General features: G+C 40.4%; 1 protein-coding gene across 1 annotated transcript in view; it reads left to right on the forward strand.

Moving 5' to 3' along the window:
- The first annotated feature begins 926 nt into the window (after nucleotides 1-926).
- Nucleotides 927-26,129, forward strand: part of ZFYVE9 (zinc finger FYVE-type containing 9) — a 55,862-nt gene continuing 30,659 nt past the window's right edge. The window contains exons 1-4 of the mRNA XM_064428866.1: nucleotides 927-1,065; nucleotides 15,939-16,041; nucleotides 20,677-20,781; nucleotides 21,549-23,611. Of these exons, the coding sequence (XP_064284936.1) occupies nucleotides 20,712-20,781; nucleotides 21,549-23,611 (2,133 nt within the window). The 5' untranslated portion in view covers nucleotides 927-1,065; nucleotides 15,939-16,041; nucleotides 20,677-20,711. The remainder of the gene's footprint in view (nucleotides 1,066-15,938; nucleotides 16,042-20,676; nucleotides 20,782-21,548; nucleotides 23,612-26,129) is intronic.

Genomic DNA, 26,129 nt, shown 5'->3' on the forward strand with positions numbered 1-26,129 from the left:
GAGGCGCTGGGCGCTCGCTCGCCCGGGTGAGGCTGCAGGCGGCGGTGAGGGCGAGCCGTGCCGGTTCTCAGCCCGGGGCCGGCCGCCCACCCCGGACCGCGGCACAGGCGGGGAGTGACATTTCCCGGAGTTCCCGAGCGCCCGCGGCCAGGCGAAGAGTCCCGCTCCCGGCATGGGCGGCCGCCTCCTCTTGGAGAGAGAACGGGTGATTGTCCGGGCGCGGTGTCACGGTTCGGCGTGCCTGCCGGCTCGCCATCGCGACTTCTGTGGGGAACGAGCGTGCTTGTTTGTTGTTGTTTGGTGGGTGTGGGGTTGGTTTTTTTTTCTTTTTTTTTCCCCCTTTTTTATGTGTTGAGTTTATCTTTTTTTCTTAATTTTTTTATTTTTAAATTCTGGAAGCCTCTTTGCTGAGGACTGAACGTGTCTGCCAGCGCATGGCTCCGGGCCTCGCACCTCTCGGGGCGGCTGCAGGCGTCCCGCAGGATGGTGTCCCTCTCCGATTGTGGAGACACTCCACATGAAATGGCGAGATAACACACGTTCGGCTCCCAGCCGCGAGTCCTTCTGACCAGGTTTTGTTGTGGAGCACCACACTGCAGCCGGTGCCCGGAGGCGCGTCCCTCGGCCGCGGGGCACCGGCAGCGCGCGGTGGCGGCGGTGGGTGCCCGGTGCCGCCCCCGCCTCTGTGTGTGTGGCTGCGGGGCCCGCGGGCTCGGCGGGTCCCCGCGGGGACAGAGCGGGCGGTTGTTCCCGCTGTCCGGCCACCGCGGGGGTGCCGGTGCGGACCCCGGGCCCCCGTGCGGGGGGTGCCGGCGCGGTCCCCGCGGCGCGGGGCGGGGGCGCGGCAGCTCCGCGCCGCCTCCCCGTTGGTGCCGCAGTGCCGTGCGCTGCCGCCGGGGCCGGGCAGGGGGCGCTGCTGCCGGGCGCTGCGGCGGCCTTGGCCGCGGAGGCAGCGAGCGAGCCCGGCTGGCGGCGGCGAGGGCGCGCCGGCCCCCAGCGCTCCCGGGGCGGACCCGGGGGATCCCCATCGCCATGCAGACCCGGCGGCGCCTGCTGCCTCCCGAGGTGAGTGAGCGGCGTCCGCCGCGCCGCCCGCGGGCCCGCGAGGCCGGGGTACCCCGCTCCCCAGGCCCCCGCCGCCCGCAGCGAGGCCCCGCGGGCGGGCGGGCGGGGAGGGCTCCGGCGCCTCGGTGGAGCCGCTGTATCGCCGACAGCGCCCTGGGCCTGCCGGCTCCGGGCGCCCCTTCGCCCCGCCGCCCTTGTCCTCGGCACGCCACCAAGGGGAAGGCAGCGGTCGCCCCCCTGCCCTCGCCGGCGGTCGCCGTGGTCCTTCGAGCCCCCTCCCCGCCGTTCTCCCTCCGTTCCCGGGCATCCGGACTGCGTGACCCGCTCGCCCGGGGCACCTTTCTCCCCGCGCCGGCGATCCCGGGGATGGGGAAGGAGCTGCTGCTCCCCCCGGGACGCCCCGGGAGCGGGGCAGGGCGAGGCTGTGCCCGGGCAGCCGCGGCTGCCGGCCCGGCCAGGGGAGGATCCCTGTTTGCATCTCGTGCCCTTTTTATGGCCTGATCTCCGCTCTCTCCCCGGGCAGGGAATGCTACTTGCTCATCGCGATGTGTAACAAGTCACTCCTGCAATGGTGGTAGTGGTGGAGGGGGATGGGGAGAGCGGGCGGGATGCGTTTTATAACATCTCTAATTACGTGAAATTGTGGTCATGTCTCACTCTAAGAATAACTGGCACTCTTGACATGTCAGACTTTTTGCAGAGATGGGCTAGTTTCTTGCTCTTAAATGTTATGGCTAAATAGGTGCCTGTGGCAGAACGTGGCTCAAGAAATGTTTTTATCTTCTTAACCAGACAGAGAAAGAAGTAGCAGATGGAATTTGATAGACTTTATGTTTTTGTGTTAAGATCTTCTTTATTTATAGACAGGATATTCCTTATTATTTTATGACAGAGGTTTTTCAGAGAGTGTCATTTTTACACATATTTTCATTATTTTCAGATATTAAAAGTTAACTGAATTGCATCAGTCTTTTTATTAAGTGTGATTAGAATTTCTGAATAACTCTGCCCTCAGTTTTTGGGTCCATACTGAACCCAAACCTGGAAGGAGCTGTGTAAAAACAAATAAAATAGTAATAATAAAAAAGATGTTTTACCTGAATAAAAGCTTTTATTTTCTTTGGGTAGCATTTAGCTGACTAGCCAAGGCTTTAAAATTGTAATTAACTTCTGTTAGCAAATAATTTTCGATTGCATGGAACAAATCCAGGTTTTAGATACACCTTCAGTGGCCGAGACATCCAAATCCTTTGTTACTGCCTGAACCCTTCGTGTGCTTCTTTTTATAAAGTTATGGCATGTGATGCAAAATGAGAAGAGCAGTCTCCTTGACCCAAGAGAGACAAATTTAAAAATCTCTTCAGAGGTTTGGGGAATCTGAAATGGAAGCTGGAGAAGGGTCTAAAATTTCAAACAAGCCTCCCCCTCTAATTGAAGCCCTGACCAGCCCTGAACAAGTTACCATGTTCTGACACACTGTGATTTATTTGCATTGCTTTATGGTGCCTGCTTTAGTGTGTGAGAAAGGAAGAGAGCCACCCCAAAACCGCCGTGCTGACTCCTGATACTGGGTGTTATTTTTGTGTGTTAGCTTTGAGGCAGTTACGAGGCTGGGGATTAAATACTTTCAAACACACACTCAGTTCAGGATCTGAGGCCTGGGGCTAAGGCTGAGATGAAATACAGTTTTTTTAGCTTGGCATAAAGTCTGGCTGTGGTTGTCTCAGGGAACAAAGGTAGAGGCTGAACAAAAAGATGCAGTATTAAAACTTGTGGCCAAAGAATGATAAGCTTTTAATGTCTGTTGTAGTCTGTCCACTTGCTGTGCCAGCTTTGGCAGAAAACAGCTTGCTTGATTTTCAGTTTACAGGCTATCTATAGAAAATTACCTGGAAATTATTTTGCTAAAGGATTAGAGTTGCCTTTTGCTTTTGAATACCAGTTGGCCAAAAGGAGGTTTTGAGAAGTTGTGTGTTCATGTTTTGTTGATCAGAAAAATCTTTTCTGTATACTAAGCTGAGAATCTTCACAATAAAACTGATTTTCTTAACCCAAAATCAGTTGAGGAATGATAGTTTCAGTGCAGAGTTAGTCTGTGTGCAGATGAATCCGTGATCTTTTCCAGAGCACTGTTGTAAGATGCCAGTATATTCATAGGCTTCTTTGAAAGTGTTATATAAAGGCTAATGTTTATTTTTGTAATGTGATTGAGATTAAAGAAATTGAAGGGTGGCCTGTTTATGGTTCTGTTTGTGATTCTTTAGGAGACTTGGACTTTTATGTGGGCAGAAATGTGAGTTAATATGCTTGGTTTTCCCTCCTATTGTTTCTCTAAAGCACTGAGAAAGGTACAGTGGCACTATAAGTTGACAAAGCTTTTTTTATTGATAAGCAATAGAAAGTCAAAAGTAAATGGCTGAAAGTAACTGAAAGTATTGAGTTTTAGCTGACAGAGACAGCTTTTACTTCTGTGTTAGCTGGAAGTGTTGGCTATATCTTGAAATACTGTGAAAATTGTGTCAGTTAATGCAGATAGATAGGATGATATAAAATATATACCAAGGTTCCTTCATTGACATAGAAGTTTCTACTTGAATTGGAATTCAGGATATGTATTGATACAACTTTTTGAACTAATGGCTAGAGCAAAACATGCTCTGTAGTTATCAAAAAAATTGCACACTGAAAAATCAGTGTGATAAAAGTAAATGACCTTTATCGTAATGCACACAAATATAATTTATATGTAAGGAATAATTATTGGTCTTATCTCTGTAAATAATTTTATTTTTACATGCAAGTAAAGTATGTTTCTACTTACTATCTGTTTGGCTGAGTTTCACTTAGCTGCTATTCAGGTTGCCATAGCAGACAGGCAGAAGAAGAAAAATACTTTTAAGGTGAGTTTATGTGTATTCTTTCACTGAATAATTCCAGTCTGGTTTATTACTGGATTATTCCATCTATAATTACATTACTGCTGTATTGCTGCAAGAGACAAGCAGAGATGGCTAATACTGGTACTCCTTTTTCAGAAATAACAGCTTTCCAAGAAGTACATCAGCATCAAATAGGCTTAACATGAGTGGCAGAGGAAATCCATAAAGTGTCACTTAAGCTATTTTAAAGGTAGTTACTAGAGAAATTGAATTAATTTAAAAACATAGGTTGAAGGCAAGAATGCATGGCCAGGAACTTCAGGGTGTCAGCAGAGGGTAAATTGTTCCTTTCCTGTTCTTTCATCCAGATCTGCTCATGGGAGAGGGGATGTAAAGCAGCAAGTCCAGTCAGCTGAGATTTGCACAGGCATACTTCTGTTACAGTAAAAAAAAAGGCAAAAAAATAAAGGTGATAAACGATGTGAAAAACAGGTGTGGAGTCACAACCTGTAGATCCTCTGTGTTTTAGGAAGTGTGGAGCTGGAGTGCTCTCTGAAGGGCTCGTGTGACATCTTCAGTCTGAGGATAAACTGAGGCAATAGTTGTGTTAGTTACGAAGTCCGGGGAAAAGAGAGCTTTAGGAAACTTCAGCATTGTTTAGTTTTCACATGAAATTTGATCATTTGGAAATGTCAGTATGCGGCAGTGTGACCATATGTTATGCTTTGAAGTTTTGGTGTTGATGTGTTGAGCTTTTCACATGTTTTGTCCCCAGTGTACATTGAGCAAAGGAAAACATGGACTTAAGTGCTGGATTTCCACTTGCATTGGTTTTTATTTGTCTCTATGTTTCTTGAGTAGAAATGATCAACTTTCCTATGCAATTATTTGCAGATAATGCTAATAGCAATACCCTTCTATATTTTGTCTCTGTGTTGTATGTAGAATATATAAATATCTTTTTCTTGCTTGCTATATATGTTAATATTGTTCATACTATACCTCTGATATTTTGATGTCAACTGAAGTTACAAAGCTGTCTGTGAATCAGAGGGGTATCAGTAGTATCAGTTGTTTAAGGGTCCAAAAGCATTCCAGTAAGCTCTGCTAGTGTGTCAGGAATTTAATTGCATGCTGCTTGTTTCATATATTCCTTGTTTCCTATTCCTTTCTTCCACTTCCTTTTAATATCCACAGGAAGCTTGATTAACTTTTTATTTTTAAGATCTTGATGGCATAGTGGACTTGAGTAGGGCTTTACATTTGGAAATAGTATTGCCTATTAACAATTTTTTCAAACACAGTTTTGTTGGATTTCTGTTGCAAGTTGGTTCCAGCATAGTGACAAAGGTGGGGAGCTTTCCCATGGAGGCTTGAGGCATCAGCCTGTGCTTTAGGCAGTGCTGCTGAACCCTGTGTAGGAGATGGGTTTGTATGTAAAGCATGCAGTAAATGTGCCTTTGCTGGTGTCTTCCTGGTTTTTGGCCTGACTTGAGCTGAACTGATGTTTGCAGTGGTTACAAAAAAGCACTAAAGCCCAGTGTACACAAAGCTGATTGTGTTTCTTCCTCTGCTGTTTTCTATGTGTAGAAATTTTGTAGAATCACTTTGATAACTATTTTAGAGCTGTTTCCCAGCTATTCTTCATTAGAAAAATTAGGCATGATCAAAGATGCTTGAAGTATTTTGTGCTTTTCTTTGCTTGAGCTAAGAAGATCCCTTGTCCACTTAAGAGCTAGAAAATAAATGCTTTGTACCAAATTATTACCATGCTGACTGGAAGTGTTTCAGAATTTTCCTTATTGAGTACTTGTAGTACAATTTTGCAGAAGAGGGTTTTTTTTGTTAGTAAAATGGTAGCTGGGAAGAACTTGTCATTCCTCTTTCCAGCGTACAAAGAATCCAGAGGACATTTCCTATCAGGTGATAAATTGAAATTAGGCCATACTTGGGTCAGAGATTCGTGTGTGCTCTATCAATTACAGAAGAGCTCTGGCTGCTCTAGTAGCACTTAACAGCCTTCTGGATTCTTGCAGTTTTAAAAACCACTGTAATTGGAAAGTTTTTATTTATTTGACAATATACTGAAGCCTTTTTTAATAAATAATCAAACTCAAACTTCATACACGTTTTGGGTACAACATTTCTATTTTACTCCAAGTTTAAAATTGTGTTTAGGGAAGTAATATGGGTGACATGCTTTAGCAGATTCATAACAGATTATCAGTGGAAGAACATACACTCGTACTTTTTTCCAAAAAGTAGTGTGATGCACTTAAAAGAAGTTGGTAAATGTTCAGTGGAAGAAGAAGATCAAAGAGCTTTCTAAATCACATAATACCTTCTTTATCTGTGAATGACACTGACTATTACAGGAGCTTTTCTTGTTTCCAGGTTCAGTTTTGTTGTGTCAAAACTCTGCTTTGAACTCAGTGTACATGTTGTCTTAGCTGTTTGCACTCCAAGTGTGAACTAGAAGATTGACTTAGGAACACTAAAATAAAGGCCAAGACATGTGAAACTATGATTTTACGGTGTATGTAGTTACTATAAATTCAAGAAGAATTGGCAAATCATATGAATATGCATCAGATTTATTGCTTGACCAGTTGCCCCATCAGATAATTGGAAATTTGTAAGATACTACATCACAAAAATTGTAGGTATTTTCAGATTTGTGAGTTTTTTGTTTCTCAGTTATTGTTTACTGTGCTTCTCTTGCATTTCTTTTAACCCAGTCAATGAAACTGTTCTCTCATCTGTTCCATTTTCTTCTTCAACAGCTTCAATTTTTTTTTTCCTCCCATTTTGAACTGTTGGATTTTAAGAGGAAGGTTGAAGACTGGTGTCAGTAATAGTAAAATATGAGTTCTGGTTTCTGAGGATGTAGATTCCACTGGCCTTTGTGGTGCACAGCCCTCATTCTGATCTTGGGTGTGCCACACATCCAGTATCTCTGAGGTGCACTTTGGTGATGTGTGTGGGGGTGAAGGTAAACCCTGCCCCAGTCATCTGCTGAAGGTGCCTGGCAGAATCAAATTTGTATTCCCACTTCAAGTTCTGCAGCTCTGAGCTTTGCATATCAATTTAAGCAAAATGAAGTTAATCTTGTTTCTCTGCCAGGTCGGGAAGTGCAGTGAGTGAAGAGGTGCACGTTTAGTTTTTCTGCAGGTGTTGTAGAGGAGCAAAAGCAATGGCTGCTGTGGTTCATTGCAGAAGAGAGGTGGATAATGTGCTGGTGGTTCTTAAATAAGCGTGATATGAAAGAAGTTTATCTTGTGTGTTACTCCCAGCAGCTGCTGAGTAGGGGTGGTGCTGACCTGTCTTTTTAAGGGGCTTGTTGCCTGACACCATCCAATACTGAGGACAGAGAACTGGCTTGATTAACCTGGGCTCTGAAGAATTCAGTGGTTCTTGCATTGGGTCAGTGCAGTGTGCTGGAACCAGTAATAAAGGAGCTGAAACACTGGGAATCTGTTCCACATTGGTTTCTGGTGGCTATGACTTATTTTCCACCTATAGTTCTTTAGATTTTGTGAAAGACTTTATAAGTTGCAGGGAATTTCTTCCATGATCTGGAGATGGAGAGAAGTATGTTTTGTTTCAAGTTGGAAGATGTGTTGAATGAGTTTATTACAGTGTAAGTCTTATCTGATGTTATATGTATCCAAGTCCTTGGAGATTCTATATTAGTAAGCATTTTGTTCCACCATCTGTGGAATGAAAGAATCTTGTTTCTCTGTAGGTGTCAATCCTTTTTGCCCCATAGTATCTCTTCCCTTCCTTCCCTCTCTGCATTAATCCCATCTTTCTCACATAACACCATAATTCTGGGGGTTTTTTCCAGAGCTGTGTGGGTATTGATTGCCCAGCAGGTTGCTGCCAAAATACATAGAGCAGCTTGCTTTTCCCTTGGAGGGCAGTCACTTGGATTTGCTTTTACTGTGTAGATACTAATTTTCATGACAGATATATATATTAAAATATGAGCATAAAGAATAGTAAATGAATGATATAATCTCATAATTTTAATTTCTGTAGGAGATTAGATTAAAGATACAGCACTTGAAAGTGGCAGCATCTGAACACTAAATCAGTGTGTAAGTCCTCTTGTTCGAGCTTTCTTTGTCGGCTGGAGGACACAAAATAGCTACATAGTTAAAATATACCCAGGCAATCATGCCAATGTAATTTTTTATTCCCTATCTGCACTGTAGTGCAGATAAATGAACATTTAATATGAATTGAGATAATGTAAGAGGAAGGTTCCCTCTTTGTGATTTTTTTTTTCACTTATCCCACAGGCTTTGAAATTGCATTGTGATACTGTAGAAGTACATGCTATGGCTTGGAAATAGCTGGCTTCTGAGGCTCGTGTTTTGGAGAGAGAGGCACAGGTTATTTTTTATTTACACCCTTTTTGGGCTATATCCAGTATACAGCTGCTGTTTCTGTTGGCCCAGTCCAGCAGAGCATATTGGTTGTCACTGTGTTACAAAGTGAATGCTGTATTGGTTAATTCAAAATGAGCATTTTAATGGTCTCTTATTTAGTGAACTTGAAAGTACGTGCAAAGCCCACTTCTTAGGTTGTATTATTAACAGATTACTTTAAATAGCATATATGTTGAAACAGCCTCTTAGCTGAAACACCAAATTGCATTGATTGTAGTAATTTCATACTGTGTTTTTGTATAAATGATAAAGGCTCCATAAAACCCCAGCATATTTAATGGGTTTCACAGTTCTTTCTTGATTCTTTTATAAATGTAACTTTAAAAGGTTGTTACTTAAGCATCAGTCCACCTGTGTGCTTTTCTGCTTTCAAGTAATTATATTGGTGTGCTGGCTTAATAGCTTCTACATTGTATTTACCTTGGTCTCACTTAACAAGTCACTTGTAAAATGCATTTTAACCCATCTCTGGAATTTGCTCATAGATTTGCTTTTTGAATACTCATGTAGAATGAATGTGGGGTTTATTATGATGCCAATTAGAAATTGTTTCTTGAGACTCATGGACAATAGATAGGTGTATATGTAGTGGTTTTGTTCCCTTATTAATTTCCTCTTATACCCCTTGTGGCTATATATTTTTTTTTCATTAAGCTTCATTTTTGTACAGATGGCTTTTAGATGTAATTGTACCTTCTAATTTGAGGAAACAGGCAGTAGTGCCTCCTGTGTAGTTAATAAAACTTGTCTTGGCTAGAGGTTTCAAATATTGAGATGCTTGAGGGCAGTGGTCCTGGATGCTGAATACTCACTGTGTATATCTGTCAGAAAATGCATTTCAGGCTTCAAGGCTGGGGGTTTAAGTGAATTTGTGAAGGAGCTTAATGATGGTCAGTAATGATGAGGAGGGGTAGGAGGCAGGTTGGCAGTTAGGACAGTGTTTTAGGATATGGCTGTTATTTTAACCTTTTTTTTTTTTTTTTTTCTTTTTTAATGGCCAATCCTCTGAAGACTTCAATTTCTGTTTGCAATGTGGATGGACCACCACTGCTGTAAGGTTTGCTCCTACTGTTCTTAGTGTCATGTAGTTTATAAGGTTGTTCACAAGTATGTTTATGCCAGTAATGAACAGCAATGTTGGAAGATGAGGTTTTGTATGTTTTTGGGGTTTTTTTGTCAGAGAAAGAAGAAAGCTTAGGTAGGGAGAAAACAAAGGGATGCAGCAAGAAGTGAATGGGGAAGGAATGTGAGAGGGGAAAAGGAGCCCTCCAGATGAAGAAAACAGGAGTGCTACAGGGTAAAGAGGTGGGGATTCATGGCTGAGCTGAATCAAATACTATCAGTGGACAGAAGTGGCAGAGGTTTCTCAGTTTTGATCTGTCTGAGAATTTGGAGTTGCTACAGTCTGTAAGATTTCTGATAACTGTATTAACACTCGTAACTCATTGATAAGGAAGGCTTTCAGATGTTTCTGGGGTTTGTCTGTTAAGTCTTTATTTCCTGTGACTTCTGACAGAGATAGAGAATTATGGGCACTTAGTATTAGAACTAAAACTCCATGGAGCCCAGCATAAATTTCAGATAGGTGTCCTGATTGCCTCAGTGGCACAGCATATTAGTGAAAAGAAAAAGCTTTACCGTGCACCTAAATGCAAGTTCCTGCCTGTTTCTGGTGGTTAGTGCTCAGTCCCTTCAGCACTGTTGCAAGCATGTTAATGGCCCTGAGCACAGATGAGGTGTGTGCTCAGAAATAGCAGTTTCAGTACGCACTGTTGCCATGGATTATTGAGTTGTATCAAATGAGTTACTAGTTACAGATGACTTAAGACATAATGCACTGTGAGCATCAGCAGTGATGCTAGTTAGATCATGATCACAAACGTGGGAGGGAACTTTGCTACGCTTGACAACAGTGTTTTATAATGTGTTTGGTGTGATATGAATATAAAGGTCTACACAAAATGGGAATTAAGTTACCTACTTAGAGATAATTTCAGGGAGAAGGCAGTGTGAGATAAAAGTCCATATTTATTTCAGGGATGTATGGTAATCCAGCTTTACATAACATAGGGTTTGAGAAATAGTAACCGTTTGGTGTCTATAATTATATTTCTTAAAAAAATACATCAGAATTTAGAATGCTGTTGTGTGGCACAGTTATCAGATGAGCAGAGATGACCCCAGGAGTGCAGGAAACAAAGCCTGTTGATAAAGGTGCTGTTAGTAGGTGCCTGACTGCTTTCCAGTGGTCTTTCAGAGTTTTTGCCTGTTTGGATGGTCCATTCTCTAAAGAGCAGCTGAATGTATAAATTGTGTTGCTTCCAGCAGCTTCTCTCCCCAGTGGGTACAACTCGGAATTGATGGGCTGGTAAATGGTAGCAAAGCAGTTTTCCCTTCTTGCCCATTGTCCTTTTGGTCTGTCCCATTTTGGCTTTTATTATCAGCTTTTGCTCACTGGCACTCGCAAGTGTCAGTCTCACATGAGCTTTATAAAAAAGGACAGTTCCTTAGGAGTTGTAGGCTTTTAATTAGAGATTCTAGGGGACCTCAGTCAGTTCTTCCCTTATTGCCCAAATCTAAGAAAGATCTGAAACAATGTTGAGTCTATTTGGGTTTCATTCCTGTTTCTACCCTACATTGGAAAGAAGAAAAATTCATAAAGTATTAGAATACAGGATTAATGCACTCTGGGATAGAGTGTGCAGCTTTAAATAATTATATTTTTCAAATGTGTTAAACATCAGAGTCAAAATCTTCTTAAATACTGAAACATCAAAATCATCCCATAAACCTACTTGTTCTATGTGTTTACTTTAGTTTGTGTTTGAATAAATAAGAGCTTCAGATCAGTATGTTAAATGGAATAATTTTTGAAAATAACTATGTTGTTACATTGATGACATTACTTGGAACTCATGCACAAATTAAGAAACATGATTTCGTATTAAATTTATGTTTAATGCACTGTGCATTAGCTTTTTGTGGTTTGCAGTATTTCAAATTTGCAAGCTGCCTGAAACAAAGTGTTACAAAACATTAGATGCATAAACCACCACATTTTGCTCTACGAGCATATGAGTAAGCTCAGGAAAGGATTTTTTGCCTTTTTTTTTTTTTCCAGCTGTATTCCTCTGGAAAAACTTGCGTGGAAGGCAGCACTGTGGTGTAAACCTATCTATTTGTTCTTCCCCAGAGCAGGGATGGATCCTTTTGCAGGCATCAGAGGCAGTTACATAAGCAGGAGCTGGTTCCTGTCTCCAGGTGCTGAGGCCTCTGCAGCAGGCTGAGGCTGGGGTTTGTGTCAGGAAAACAAATCAATTGCTTTCTCCTTGAAATAGTAAAAAAGGGTAGGAAATGTAATTCTATTTCTACTGTAAATGGTTATAAAGCAGGTGTCCTTTTCAGTTGAGCTGCTTGTATTTTCTGGAGCACAAAGGTTGATAATGCTGTAGTTGTTCTTGTCTCCCTGTTACTTTTGACTGTGATACTTCCTGCAATGCTGCTTTGAAGTTGCTGCTCTTTTGACTGCCTTACTACTGCTCAGGCATGTGTGAATGTCTCCTTATGGAAACTTGGCTGGAGACAAAAGTGGAAATAATGGCTTTAAAATGGCATGGGGGAGAGTCAAGGGAAAGGATGCAAATATTGGTGAAATAATTAGAGAGAGTGTTCTACTTTAAGCATTGTCCACCTCTGTTTGTTCAGTTGATGGGAAAAAAAGACAATCCAATGCAGCCTTGCAGTAGTTTATCTTTTGTCAGCATTCATGGGTTGTGGGCTGGTACAAAGTGTTGTATTACACAGAAATAGCCTGCCATGCCCCAGCCTGCTCTTGGGTGCATTTACATTGAGTGGTAGAAACATCAGCAAATTATAGGAAGTAAAGCTTGAAGGATGCTTGGTCATCTTGAGCTTTTGGTGCAGGGAAAGGATTAGCAGTGACTGTATCTTCTTTGTATTTGTTACATTTCATTTTTGCTGCTGTATTTAGTATTTCTTATTAAATGGATTTATGGTCAGTTTCAATTGGATTTTTCTAATCTGAACTGTGGTATAGACCATGTATTTTAAAAAGCATCTGTATCATTTGCTGAGTTTTCTTTAATAACTTAGAATTCTGAAAGCAATTTTTTTTTTTTTTTTGCTGATTGCATTGAATGACTACTACTTCAATTTATTAATAGAACACTTAATTTTGGAATGCTTAATTGGGGGCCTAATCTGAAGTCCTTGCCATTGCAGGCATTCTCAGGTGTGTGGCAGATACTGCTACTGCTGTGTCACAAACACTTTGTAACGCCTGCCCTTCCCTTCATTTGCCACCTGCTAGATAGAAGGAACTCCTGTTTGGGGGCAAAATTGTTGGGCATGTGGCAAACCACCTCTATTCCAAGCATTACATTGTTTGAGTGAGGAACCCCCTTTTCCATTTGTGAAGGTTTAGCTTCCAGACTGATTGATCAGATAAAATAATTAATTTTACATTACTGATGCGTGTCCTGAACTTTCCACCTGTCTCCCCCCTTGTTCAAGTACTCTGATTTCCTGTTCATGTAACCCCCTGCTATGGTATTCCTTGTTGTAGTTTGTATTTTCTTGCAGAGTTGGGGCCTGAACACATCCCCTGTCTGTAGTCTCTGAATCTCCCATCTGATACTTCCAGAGTGTAGACAAGGTAGGAAGTGAAGATACCAGTGTTGAAATCTGGATTTGCATTTAAGATAATGCCTAGTTCAACTAACCTAGCAATAATAAAATGCCTTAAAATGGCTGCAAATGTCTCCCTGCCTACTCAAAGACATCTCCTCACTGGTAGCACATTATAGAGGATCTGTAGTGTAGTTAAAAGTTGGATCTTTGCCAGTAGATGGAAGCATTTTTTAGCATCTCCTCATGCTTTGAGCATTTTTTGCATTTTTTTACCATAGTATCAAAATTGCTTCTTTTTCAGTCTTTCCATTTATTATAAGCTATTCCAGTTTTTCCTAGTTCAGATTACTTTCATTTAATGTTGTAAACATTTTTTACATTCTTTTTGTGGAACATATTTCTAATTATGTATTTTTGGAGTTCTTTCCTTCTATTCTTCATCCTTTCTTTATTCAGAGCACGTCTCTGCTTGTCAAATTTCTCTTCAATTTCTGTTTTGCTTTTGCAGTAATTGGTAGTCGCCTTCTTGGAGCTCCTGAGGGAAATCAGACACGTAGGGTACAACCAAAGCAGCACCTGAGTGTCACCACTGTAGGGCAGGAGACAGAGGAGTGCAGCCCACCACCAGCAGAAGAGATAAAAAACTGAAGTGTTCCAAGTAGCAAAATGGGACAGCAGGGACATGGGCCCTCCTGCATTTGCAGTGATCGTAGGTCTCAGTGGGCCCATAATTTTTAGGTGGAAATGTATGTATTTTTCACAAGTGTGATGGAACCCTTTTTTAGCAATGTGTGTGATTCAGAGAAAACCTAATAATCACTAGGTTATACATTGTTGTGAGTATTCTGGGCTCTCATCTGAAGTTATTTCTTTTGTTCCCAATTTTCATTTACATATACTTCTCTTACATTAAATTCTTACTGAAAAAAGAATTTGGCTCTGTTGCCAACTTGTTCTTTTTCTCCATGAAATCCAAATGTTATAATTTACTTTTCTTTCCTTTTTTTACTTGCTTTTTGTTTAAATATACTACATTCATCTGTAAGCATGCTTTGATTTTTGCATTGATCTTTGTAAGGGGAAATAGCTGCTGAGAGTAAATGTTGAACTGTAAACAAAAAGCTCCAGGACCTCAGGTAATATCTCTTCAAAGCTTACTTTGGAGACTGGCAGCCATTGATTGGTTCTTCTCTGTTGAGTGGTTACGCACAAAAAAGTCATTACCTGGCAAGAACGGAACAAGGAAAGAGGAGCAGAGTAAAAACAATGAATAATAAAGCTGTGCCCTGAATATTGCTTGCCTAGAAGGTTTGCAGGCTTAGAGCAGGGGTGTCAGCAGAGCTCGTTTCAGCTGTGGGTTGCTAGGGCTGATCCATTTCTGATCAGGGAAGGTTGAACTCTGTGGTTAATGTATGACTGGTTCATGTGATGTTCGTGATGCAGCTGACAGGCCTTGCCATAAATCACAGACAGAATTGTCATTAATTGATCTGTCTTTTCAAAGGGGTCACAAAAACTGAATCATTTTCCTGTACTACAGGCTGGGAGGGGACACCATGGTGGTACAGAAAACCTTCCCCACTGCCACATGTACTTCACATCCCTTTGAAAAGGCTTATTCTGAAGCCTTTCAATGGAATTAAATTTCGTCCTCTTCTGTTTTTGCATGCATGTGATGCCTATCTGAAGAATGTTGTAATAAGATAACATCTACTATTTCCCAGATAACCAAAATTCATTTTCATTTATAGAGGCAGAAATACACGCAGCATCAGAAATTTTACTTGTATACAGGAAGAGTTCTGCTGGCATCCAAAGCTGTGGGATTCTAGTTTGAAAACAGTACTACTCAGAGTGCTGCTGTTCAGTTCATTAGTTTCCTGGAATTATTACTGTAGCTTATTTCTGAAAAGAATAATAAACAGCCCTGGGAGAAATTTAGTGTAACACTGAATATTGCTTTCATGCATGGAGAACTGATTTTTTTTTTAGCGCTGTTAATTTTGCTGGAGCTTGAAGATTTTTTTTCTAACATATGTTGCAGCTTCATCAGAGTACTAATAAATACTTCAACTACCTAACAGGTCAAAATGTCGGTGCTAGCAAACCTTAAAAAATGGATTTGATGTATCTCATTCCTTTTCTTGTTGCACTGTTTGTCATAAACTGGTTTCTGTTTTCTCTGCCCATGGCTGTGTTGGATTTTTGAGCTATGTTGGCTGTTAGGATGCAGCCTGAGAAAATGGGCACCTGACCTATAGAAATGCTGTGGATTGAAGAACAAAAGTTTCTTCAGATTACTTTGTTTTTCCTCTTGGGTCCTGTGTGCTATTGAAGGTTGATGTGAGTCTTCTGAGAAGAAGCCTTTAGGAAGTGAAGGGAGTCTAAGATTGTAGGGGGAATAATTTGAAGACAAAACCACTTGTTTAGCTGTAACGAAATCAGTGGGAAGCTGATGAATACAGTTTACAGAATTCAGAGGGCTGTGAATTTTTGTTGACTATCAAAGCTACTAGCTCTTTATTTTTGGAAGGCTTATTGTCGTATAATATAATTGATTTCAGAGGCTAGCTTTATAAATTGTTACAGTCAAGGTCATCAGGAATACAAGGACAGGTGGAGTTGCTGCATTACACTGAGGGTTTACAGTTAAGTGAAGAATAATAACAGGTAGGTAGCAGTGTGGTTTTTATTAGCAGCATTTTTCACCAGACTTTTGGAGAGCAATAGTGCACACACATCCCTGAATTCAGAACTGCAGATGTGATCCAAATCATCTGAAGCTTGCAGCATTTGCCAAATATGCCTGTGCAAGCTGCAGTCACGTGTTGAAAAGGACATGGTTTGTGGCAGAATTACCTGTCATAAAATACATGTTTGTATTTTCTAGGATCAAGTAGAACACCCTGATTCAGCAGAACTGGCTGATTGTGCTGCAGTCATCATGAGAAGGCACAGGGTCATTTGTTCCTTAACATATGTGTAAGAAAAAGGTAAGAGGCAAGTTCTGCTTTAGAATATAATGATTCAGAGTTCTGCACCTCAAATGTTTTTTATGTATTCTTATAGATATATATTTATATATGTTGTGGGTAAAACTATATCTTTAACAATATACATATACCTTTGTGTATGGATGGATCTCTTATAAAGATGTTGGGAGTATTTTTAGCAATTGTTGTTTTGTTTTTTACTGAGAGTAATTGCCCCATTTTAGAGCAAAGATTGTGTCTTATTTTGTTTGGGAGAGGGGGAAGGCGGGCAAAGTCTTTCTTTCTCAGCCTGTGCTGTAGCCAGATCTCATCAGTTCTAAATAAAGCTATTGCTCAACTCAGAACAAAGTGTTCATTACAGCAGAGGTGCCTGACTCGCAGGGACAGGTAACACAGATCGCCGAAGGGAGCTGGAACAAGATGTGCACTTGACCATTGTTTGTTGGGGTTGAAGGAAGTCTTCAGGAGCCCTGGATCTAATAAATCTGTCTGTCCAGTCCATCTGTACTTCTGTGCTGTCGTGCTATGGGGAAATGCCATTTTCTGGATGTGTGATTTTTATCAGGATGAATAAACAATGTCTGATTTCAGTTTGATCATTCCCTTTGTCACTTCCATCTTAGGAGCTTTTCATGGATATTTTTTATGAGGACTATAATAAACTGAGGATTTTGTGTAGTAAGAGATTACTGAAACGTGTAGGTTCACAGTTTGATATTGAAAGAGTTGTCTCCACAGGACAGCATGACAGAAAATCCTGAGATCCTATTCTGGTTCTTTACATATTCTCTGGTTTTTAGGTCTTTGCTGTGAGGCCAATAGTTGAATGTCAGTATTTCCTTTCAGTGCGTTTTTTTATTACATTGTTTTACTGTAATTATGAGCTGATCATCCACTGTTAAAGACAATTAGAAAGACTAAAGGCTGTCAGTTCCCGTGGTGAAAACATCCCAAGGATAATTTAGGATGTGCAGTGCAGAAGCTCATGGGTTACATAATCCCTTATCATAGAGCCCAACACAAATACGAGTCTGGCTGCTTTGCAGGTGTAACACAAGGCCAGTCTCTTGTACAGTTCATTTCCCAAGAAAAAACTGGCATGTGGGATATCTGAGCTCTCTTGAGAGGCAGTCTCCAAGGCTAAGCCTCTTTGAAATAACACCTAATTTTAAGGAAGGTGTTTCTGTCCTTTACTTGTGTCCTTCTTTCCCCCACTATTCAGCTGAAGTCTGTGTTGTGTTTGAATGCTGTGATGACAAGGGCAGTAATTCTGGGTAGAAATGACACCCACATTTCTGGTACATGCACCTTTAAATTTAGACATCAAGGGAGAGTAAAGCATGTAAGCTTCATGGAATGTAAGTTCCTGAGTTTCAGAAATGAAGATGATGATAAGCCCATGCTGTTGTTATGAAGAAATTGAGAAGTAAAACACACTTCCTGAATTATGCATGATGTGTGATCCAGCAGGAGCTTGAAAATAATCTGATTTGACAGACTGCATGTTTTAATTAGCTCCTTGCCCTGAAAGACAGAAGATGACTCTGCAAAGGGTTATGAATGATCTTGAGTTCTGGACTTACATACCAGTGGACAGTAACCATTGTATTACTCTCTTTTGTGTACACAGCTAAATAAAACATAAAATTTTACTATTTTTTTCCATAATTGGTCTTTTCTGCTAAGTGTTTGCATGGAGGACTGGATTTTTGAAAAAAACATCTGTTTTTTACTCATTGCTGGTTTGTACTTCCTTTTCCTTGCAGTGGCACAAGATCCTCTCCTTCATATTGTTCATCCCAATATATAGTAATTTAGGATCTCCTTTTTGGTTGCATACATCTAAAATTACCACTGAAACTTCTTTCTGATTTGCTCCTGTTTTATTCTCCTTTCTCCAGAGTTTAAGTGTTGTGTGTTTGCTCATCAGCTTCTCTCCATGCCATGACTCAGGACATTTGAGCAATACTACAGAGTTTCTCAGCTGTGAAGGATCCTTGAAAAAATGTCATGCCAACCTTTGTCCTAAGAGGAGCTTTGGGATTAGAGTAATTCTAAAAGTCTTCCAAACTTTTATAATGGTACATGTGAGATGCAGTCAAAAGTTTCAAAAGACCTGTAAAGGAATATGTTTCTTATTCAGCTTGAGCATTTAATAAAAATATTCAAAATAAAATTAAATTCTAAACCACAGGGAAAACAGCTTCTCAGTTATTATGGTATGCTGTGTTAGAGCATTTTATTTTCTATTTTGATCTTGAGTTGCTGGCAATGGTGAGTTGAAGCATTAAATCTTCAACTTGCAAATATGTGAGTTGCTGACAATTAGGAAGCCTTGCTGATATCTGTTAGGAACATGAGTACTCATCCTCCTCTACTGTCAGACAGAGGAGAAGAGGACATTAAGGACTTCTGTGGATTTGGCAGTGTGTTTTGCCCTTGGCAGAAACTTGCAGAAAAGCTTGGGGGCTTGTTGCATTCTTTTATATAGTAATAATAATGATTTTAGATATTAGACCTAAAGATTTGCAGCTGACCTTTTCTGAGAAATACCTTCTGGAACAGACAATGAGATCTCATTTAGAGTGGCTGTCAGCTTAGTGACTATGAGCTTAAAAATAAAAGGTTCTCCATATATCCTGGTACATCAGTGAGTGAAATAACAATAGTGATATAAAAGGTCTTTTCTCTCTTCAGTTGGAACTCATGAGCACAAAAATTTGTTATGACATTTTTCAGTCTTGCAGTGTCTCACTGACAAATACTCTTTGCATCATTGACTTTAGTAGCAGGACTTTGCCTAGGAATAATTATACATGTCTTCATCAATTGTTTGCTAGAAGCTATGTTATTATGATGTAAATTAAATACATTATAAATGGATGTGCAATCACCTGGCATTTTGTAGAAAACAGTGCTACTTTTTGAGACTCCTGAAATGCAGCTGGTGATCAAGGTGGGCAGCCTTTCCATTGCTTATGTTATGATCTGTGCATCTGTGCACAGTAAATGATGTGGCAAATCATCTGTTTTCCTTGCAGAAAGAGTTAATCAACCTCCCAGAACAGAGGACAAATCTAGGAGTATGTCAGATGACAAGTGTAGTTATCTTGGGATTATTTTGCAAATGGTCTTTTTACTTTTGATGCATGTTAGATTAATTTTCTGTAAAATTTCTTGCTTTGTGTATATCTTTAACAGATGCCTTAGTCTAATTATATTAAATAGCAATGTATTTATGTTTATCATGATCACCTTTTAAAACAACCATGTATCAAATTTTAAGTTGATCTTGAAAACTTGAATTCTGCATTTTGTGATATTTTAATGCACAGTCCTTTCCTATCAATAACCTAAGTGCAGCTGTTGCCCATAATAAGTGCAAAACTGTTGTACCGTAAATATTTATAATTAGTGAATTTGTAAATACAAAATGTTGTAGTAATGGAAATAAAGGTGGTTGATGTTTTCCTCAAATCCAGATACTGTGGGGATAATGGTAAAGTATTGTTTTAAATTAGAAACTTCCTCTAATGTGTTGTATCTCTGGTGGAAAAAAGCAGGTTTTTAATTGAGCTGTCAGGTCTAACACTGCTTCATGCTGCAAAACAAGGTTCTCACCCTCTCCTCCTCCATTGCCTTATTTCACAACAGTGAAAGCCAACTCTGAAGAGAATAAAGCTGTTTTGGATGATGTTCAGTGAACAGATCAAGTCAAGGTCTCTGTGGTTTATAGGTTATGGCACACATTTCCCACCGAAAATGTCTCTGCTGGTAGTGAATGTTTGGGAAAAATGAATCAGGGTGTCTTGTTACTACAAGACTTTGGTAGTGAGGCGTCCCTTTTACTGCTGTTAGGGCAAAATGTTACATATTATGTGAAGATAGTTATGTAATGATTCAGGGCTGGGTTTTTTGCTTTGGTTTTGGTTTTTTTTCCCCCTCATTTCTCTCTTGTCATCTTCTTTTCTAGCCTGAGAGCATTATCTCTTGATGAGACTATTTACTTCTGTGCATTTTGCTGGATTTCCAGTGGCTGCCTTTCAGGGAAACAAGGATTATTAAAGTAGACATTTTAAGAGGCAGCACAATTCAAGTAACACCCATTAAGTCCCTTAACAACTTTTACAAGTATGAATCTTTGAAGCATCTCGAGAGGAATGAGGACTGACACAGAGTACTGCTAGCCTAGGGTACATTAAAAAATCAGAAGCACAGGGAGTTTAAACTCCTTGTTCAAAGCCACATGAACTAATTGGTGGTAGCACAGATCTGAGAGTCAGGTCTTCAGATTCTGTAGTTGGCCTTTTTGGTTTCTCTAGACTGGTTTCTTTTTTAGACTGGTGTCACAGCAGTTTTTGCTCTTACCATTATGGTGATCCTGATAGGCAGACACTTTAATGTGAGAGACTGGAGTTAATAAAATCCAAAGCAAGTTTGGGGAAGTTGTTAATCTGAATGAAGCAAGTTTAAGCACACAAATTATTTTTATTCCTGGAAAATACTTTTGATTTATGTCTGTAATGTATGTAAAATTTGATTTACAAAGGACTTTTCCCCTTAAATCAGGACGATATGTAAGGGAGCACTGGTGACTGAAGGTTAAGCATCTGATTGTAATTTGTTCTCTGGCAGGTTTAGACAAGGATCTGGTGGTTGTTCCCTGACAAATGGAGAACTATTTCCAAGCAGAGGCATATAACCTCGATAAGGTTTTAGATGAATTTGAGCAAAACGAAGGTGAGTCATTTCGTAGATGCACATCAGATGTCTTCTACAGAGGACAATATAGAAGAGGGGGAGATCTGTGATACCCTTTCTGGGTTTGAGTTGCCAGTTAATCTCAGAACTTACAAAAAACATTTTTTTAATTTTGCGTGGTACGTCTTCAGCATTTCTTAGTAGCATTCCCTTCTGCTTCCATTCATCTTGTTTACCTTTGTAAAATTTCTTCCTCTTTTAATAGCAAATGTATCATACACTTTTAAAGAAAGGTTTTGTGAAGCTTAATCTCAGTAGCAATATTTAAATCATTTATATTAAACAAATCAGGCAAAACTTATTTTAAGCTTCTTTTGCAGAAATGTTTTATTAGGTCACATAAATCATATAATGAAGGTTATCATGTTCAAAGCACTAATTTTTTTGCTTAGTCTAATTGGTAATTCTTTGCTGTCAAGGAAGTTGAACTGTTCATTTTATGGGGGTGAGAATCTTTCCAGGCACTTCTAGCTGTCTGAAATATATTAATCAATACTTTAAAGCTGCTTTGCAAATTCAACCTGATACTAATTGGGGTAGCTCTAAACTTCTTGAGTTCCAGTAACATTATGGAATTACCCTACTAATGGTTGACCAAGGATGTTGGTTATGACAGGTGAGCTTCATTTTTGTGCCTGTATTTGAACACTTCTGCCTTTTCATTTGGGACATTCTAATGCAGCAGGATTAATAGAACCTATAGCTTTAATATGGCAGTAAATTTTGTTGTTTAAACCCTTTTTCAGATGCCGCTGTTTCACCTACTCTGCTGGGTGCAAAGTGGAATCAGATTCTAGATCCGCCTTCTCGTCGCCTGTCATTCAACTCGGCTGTGGCCAACGTGGATGAAGCTACAACTCCTAATGAATGTCAGCAGAGATTAAAGTCTTTCTCCTTGTCCCACTCAGTGACTACACCAACAGGAGGAGGGGATCGCTGTGCTAATGGAAAGGATTTTAGCATAAGCCCAGAGACCCCAGTCATGTGGATTGATGATCAGGCAGCAGCAGATGATCAGTTGATTAAAAGAAATAGTAATCGGGATGATCAGTGTAACTCTATGGAAGCAGGAGAAAAGAAATGTGGAAATACAGCTTGCTTGCCAGAGGAGAAAAATGTGCTAGTGGTGGCAGTCATGCACAACTGTGACAGAAGAACACTACAAAGTGGTGATGTGGTGGATTGTACAAATTACAACAGTCAGTCCCTAATGGACTCTATTAGCTTTACACTGGATAATGAAAACCGACAGAGTGACCAGTTCAGCGTTACTGTAAATGGATCCACAGAAAAGGATATTGATACAGAAAAGCAGGTAAACAGGCTGTGCACTGAAGATGACTCTGTAAGTCATCTGATTAATGCTTCATCTGAAAGCCTGACCGCTGCATGCCCCTCCTCTCGATTAAAGGAGGATTTTAATATGAATAAAGATTTGCTGTTTTCAGAAGCTACAACTGCAGGGATCAATGCAGTGACTCTCTTACAGAGACCAGTTGATGGTACTGCTAAAATGCAAGAAAATTGTGCATCAGTTGAAAATTTCACTAGTAAAGCCATTCCTCAGAGAACAGATCTAGAAGCTAAAAACTCTTCTGGTTCCAGTAGTGGAAGCTTAATTGTAGAGCAGGAAACAACCCAGCAGTTGCAGTCTAGGCTATCTGGGCTCACCGAGACCTGTCAACCTAACGTGGCTGGAAGTGGCAGTTACAAGGAATGTGTTGCAGAGGATGTTAGTGCCACTGAAGGCGAAGTCATTGAATGTGATAAAAATCTCGGCACAACGGAATTGCACAGCATGGCAGAATGTTACCCTGAATCTCAGGAGATGACTAATTGGGAGCTGACAAAGTTGAATGAGATGAATAATAAGCAAACTCTAGGAGAGAATGAAAGACTTTTACAGACCAAACAGCCTGATGATGCATGTGGGAATAGCAAAGAAGATGAAGATGGGGTATTTGAGGCAGGCATAGACTTGAAAGGGTCTGATACAGATGAGCTTGGAGGGTCCAGTCTCTCTGATGTGATGGCTACATCAGCAGCAAGCTCTCTGTCTAATGGTTGTGATTCCTATGGAATGCAGAACCCAGTTGTTGCTCATGTTCCAAAGACTTTACCCTCCAAGGAAGACTCAGTAACAGAGGAAAAGGAGATTGAGGAGAGCAAGTCAGAATGTTACACTAATGTTTATGAACAGAGAGGAAATGAGGCCACAGAAGGGAGTGGTCTTATTTTAAACAGCACTGGTGACCATATAAAGAAAAATTATTTGCATAATCTTTGTAGTCAGGTTTCATCCATGCAAGGGCAGACTTCACCAAAACCAGTGACTAACCTGCAATATATCAGTGTTCCTTTTGGTGGTGCAAGACCTAAGCAGCCCACAAATCTGAAACTGCAGATTCCGAAGCCATTATCGGACCACTTACAAAATGATGTTATTCCCCCAAATTGTGGAGGTAATAGTAAAAACAAAAATGTCTTTGGTAAGACACAGTTAGGGGATACAGCAGACACGTTTCCTGGTGAAACATCTTCAAATGCCTCTGGTACTGGTTCTAGTGGGGAACATTTGGACGAGTATGAATCTGGAGTCTCTAATAGTTCGTGCCTTGCAGTAGCCCCAGATAGTCCAGATAATGATCTCAGAGCTGGTCAGTTTGGAGCTCCAGCCAGAAAGCCTTTTACGACTTTGGGTGAGGTGGCTCCAGTGTGGGTTCCAGACTCTCAAGCACCAAACTGTATGAAATGTGAGGCCAGATTTACATTCACCAAAAGAAGGCACCATTGCAGAGCCTGTGGGAAGGTAAGTTCATATTTTGTGAATAAGCTCAAAGCACCCTTTTTTTCCTCATACTGCACAACATCTCATCAGAGGGCTTGCTAAGCTACTGGATATAGTTACCTGTGACATCTCTTCCTTCCTGAGTGAAGCAAAAATGGGAATTTCTGAGCTCTGATCTATTTAGGGGGCCAGTAAAGAATAACTGATTGTTATTAATCTCAATGAACAGTTGTATTTGTTGATTGCAATGATCATCATCCTTGGGTTTGTGTCAGAACTTTTATAAAATGACTAAGTGCAGGAAACTGCTTTACAGAAACTACTGCATCAATAATCCCATTAAAGTTTCTGAAACAAACTTGTGTATTGGGAGTGGGCTGTTGGATTGCTGGCATTCCTGCTGGTTTACATGGCTGATCAACTCAGTTCTTCTTGGTCTTCTTTACTGTTTTCATATTGCTTACATTATTTTAAATAGTACTAACATGTTTTTAAACATACATTTGCTCTTGGGGGAAAAAAAAGGTGGTTATCTGTAACCTGGTGTATGTCCACATGGTGAGAAATGTCATAATGAAGACAACTAAATCATAATTTCTGTATCACTTTTTGTTGTGTAAGAAGTGCTTTATTGTTGAGAGTGTTTTAACATTTTACGTATGTGTCATCTAGGTGAACTCAAATTCTTATGTGATGATTTTATTGTAAATTATTAACCTGCAAAGTATTCCAAATATCTTTTACTGAAATATATGTCAGTGACATAAGTAGGAACTCAGGGAGAAAATGATGATTCTAAATAACACTCTTGTTACTTAGGTATTAATGAATATTGTAAAAAGAAATACTAAAACCAACAAGAAGTAGAATAAAAATAACTTCAGTTCATTTAGGCCTCATTCAAAGGTTTCTGAAGTTGATTAAAAGACCTGGCTGCTATGAGTGATAATTTTTGCTACAAGAAGAATGCAGGGAAAGCAGAATAATGAGGATAAAGGACCTGAAAGAAGCAAATGTATCAGGAAAGCTCAAAGCCTTATGCCAGCTGGTTCTGGAAGCAGCCCAGCAGAGCCCCCAGGCTTGCTCCTGTTCCCTTTAGGAACCAGACTGCACAGCACTCAGCCTCTCAGTGCAGAAATGCTGAGCAGACACTTGGAAAGGCTGAGCAGCCACTCCTGGTGCCCTGCTGCAGGACTTGCAGTTGGTTCAGCCCATGCTGCAGCAGCTTGCTTGCAGTGGAAGTCCTGATTGGAGCCAGTAAGCACAGGTGGTCAGTGAGCATCACATAAAGCACATGCCTGCCTTCAGTGTACTTTTGGTTTGTATCAGGGGCCTCATTCTTCTCATGGCAGTTAAGGGGAACCTGTAAGGCATGGAAGTTAAAGGATGGTCCATGCTTTTCATTTTGATATGTTAATTTATAGTGTTATTTGGGTGGGTTTTTTTCAGTTGGACAAATTTGACTTCAGTTTTCATGTGCAGTAATTTTTTTTACTTATTTTTTGTTTTAAACAAGTTTATTGGTTGTATTTAATTGTTTCTATATAATGACTGAAGCTCTGAGTTGCACAAATGAATGCAGAAAATTAAAGTATCAGTAAATGATAGAACATGCAACAATGGGACAAGACAAAAAATTTCTATGTGTTTTTTTTCTTTTTACATTCTTCTGACAAATCTTGAGAGGAACCACCAGTGCCAGTGGGGTTTTTTTGATTATATGTGGGAAATGGATACAATAAAAAACCCCTCTGCTCAGTAGACAAACTGACTCAGTAGACTTAGAATGGATTGTTTTTAGAAGCTTTTGTTAGCAAATGTTTGTCTGGGCCAAATCTGCACAAGTGCAGCCAGAAGATGTGGCAGAAAGGACTCATTAATAAGTGCTAAGGATCAGTGTAAGTCAAATAATACTTAGCACTTTCTGCAAATTGCCTTACAGCCCTCAATTGCTGTAATGATTCTGGGCAGAGAGAGACCAAAGCTTTGACAGACAAGTGCTGATGAATGTGGCTGCAGTGGTTTGAGAAATCCCTGTTCTCACTGTCTGCTCCTGCTTTCTGGTCACCAGCCCCAGAGCAGTTGAAAACTTCACTGGTGAAGCCATTCCTCAGAGAACAGATCTAGAAGCTAAAAACTCTCCTGGTTCCAGTAGTGGAAGCTCAGTCATAGAACAGGAAACAGCCCACACCATGTGTAGGTAACTCCTGAACCACAGGGATGCTTCCACTGTTAAATGCCTGGAGCTCACTGAAAGAATTAGGGAGACAACATCTTCAGCCCTTGCAGTTATTTGTTTCTAGGGGAAGTCATGGGATTAAATATTTTGAACACAAGCTTTAGCACAACAGTTTCTTGTTAAGCTTTATTAGCTTAACAAGATCGTGACAAATCATTTTAGAATGTGTCTGTTTCATTTGGGAATGAACACTGCATTTAAAAATAGTGGAGTGCTAACTGTGAAGTCTGGGTTTTTAATTTCAGGGTAATAATTGCAAAGTTAATGGATGATATGAACAATTTGGATTGATAGAAAGTA

This window comes from Passer domesticus, chromosome 7, assembly GCF_036417665.1.
Source record: "Passer domesticus isolate bPasDom1 chromosome 7, bPasDom1.hap1, whole genome shotgun sequence".
NCBI classification, from domain to species: domain Eukaryota; kingdom Metazoa; phylum Chordata; class Aves; order Passeriformes; family Passeridae; genus Passer; species Passer domesticus.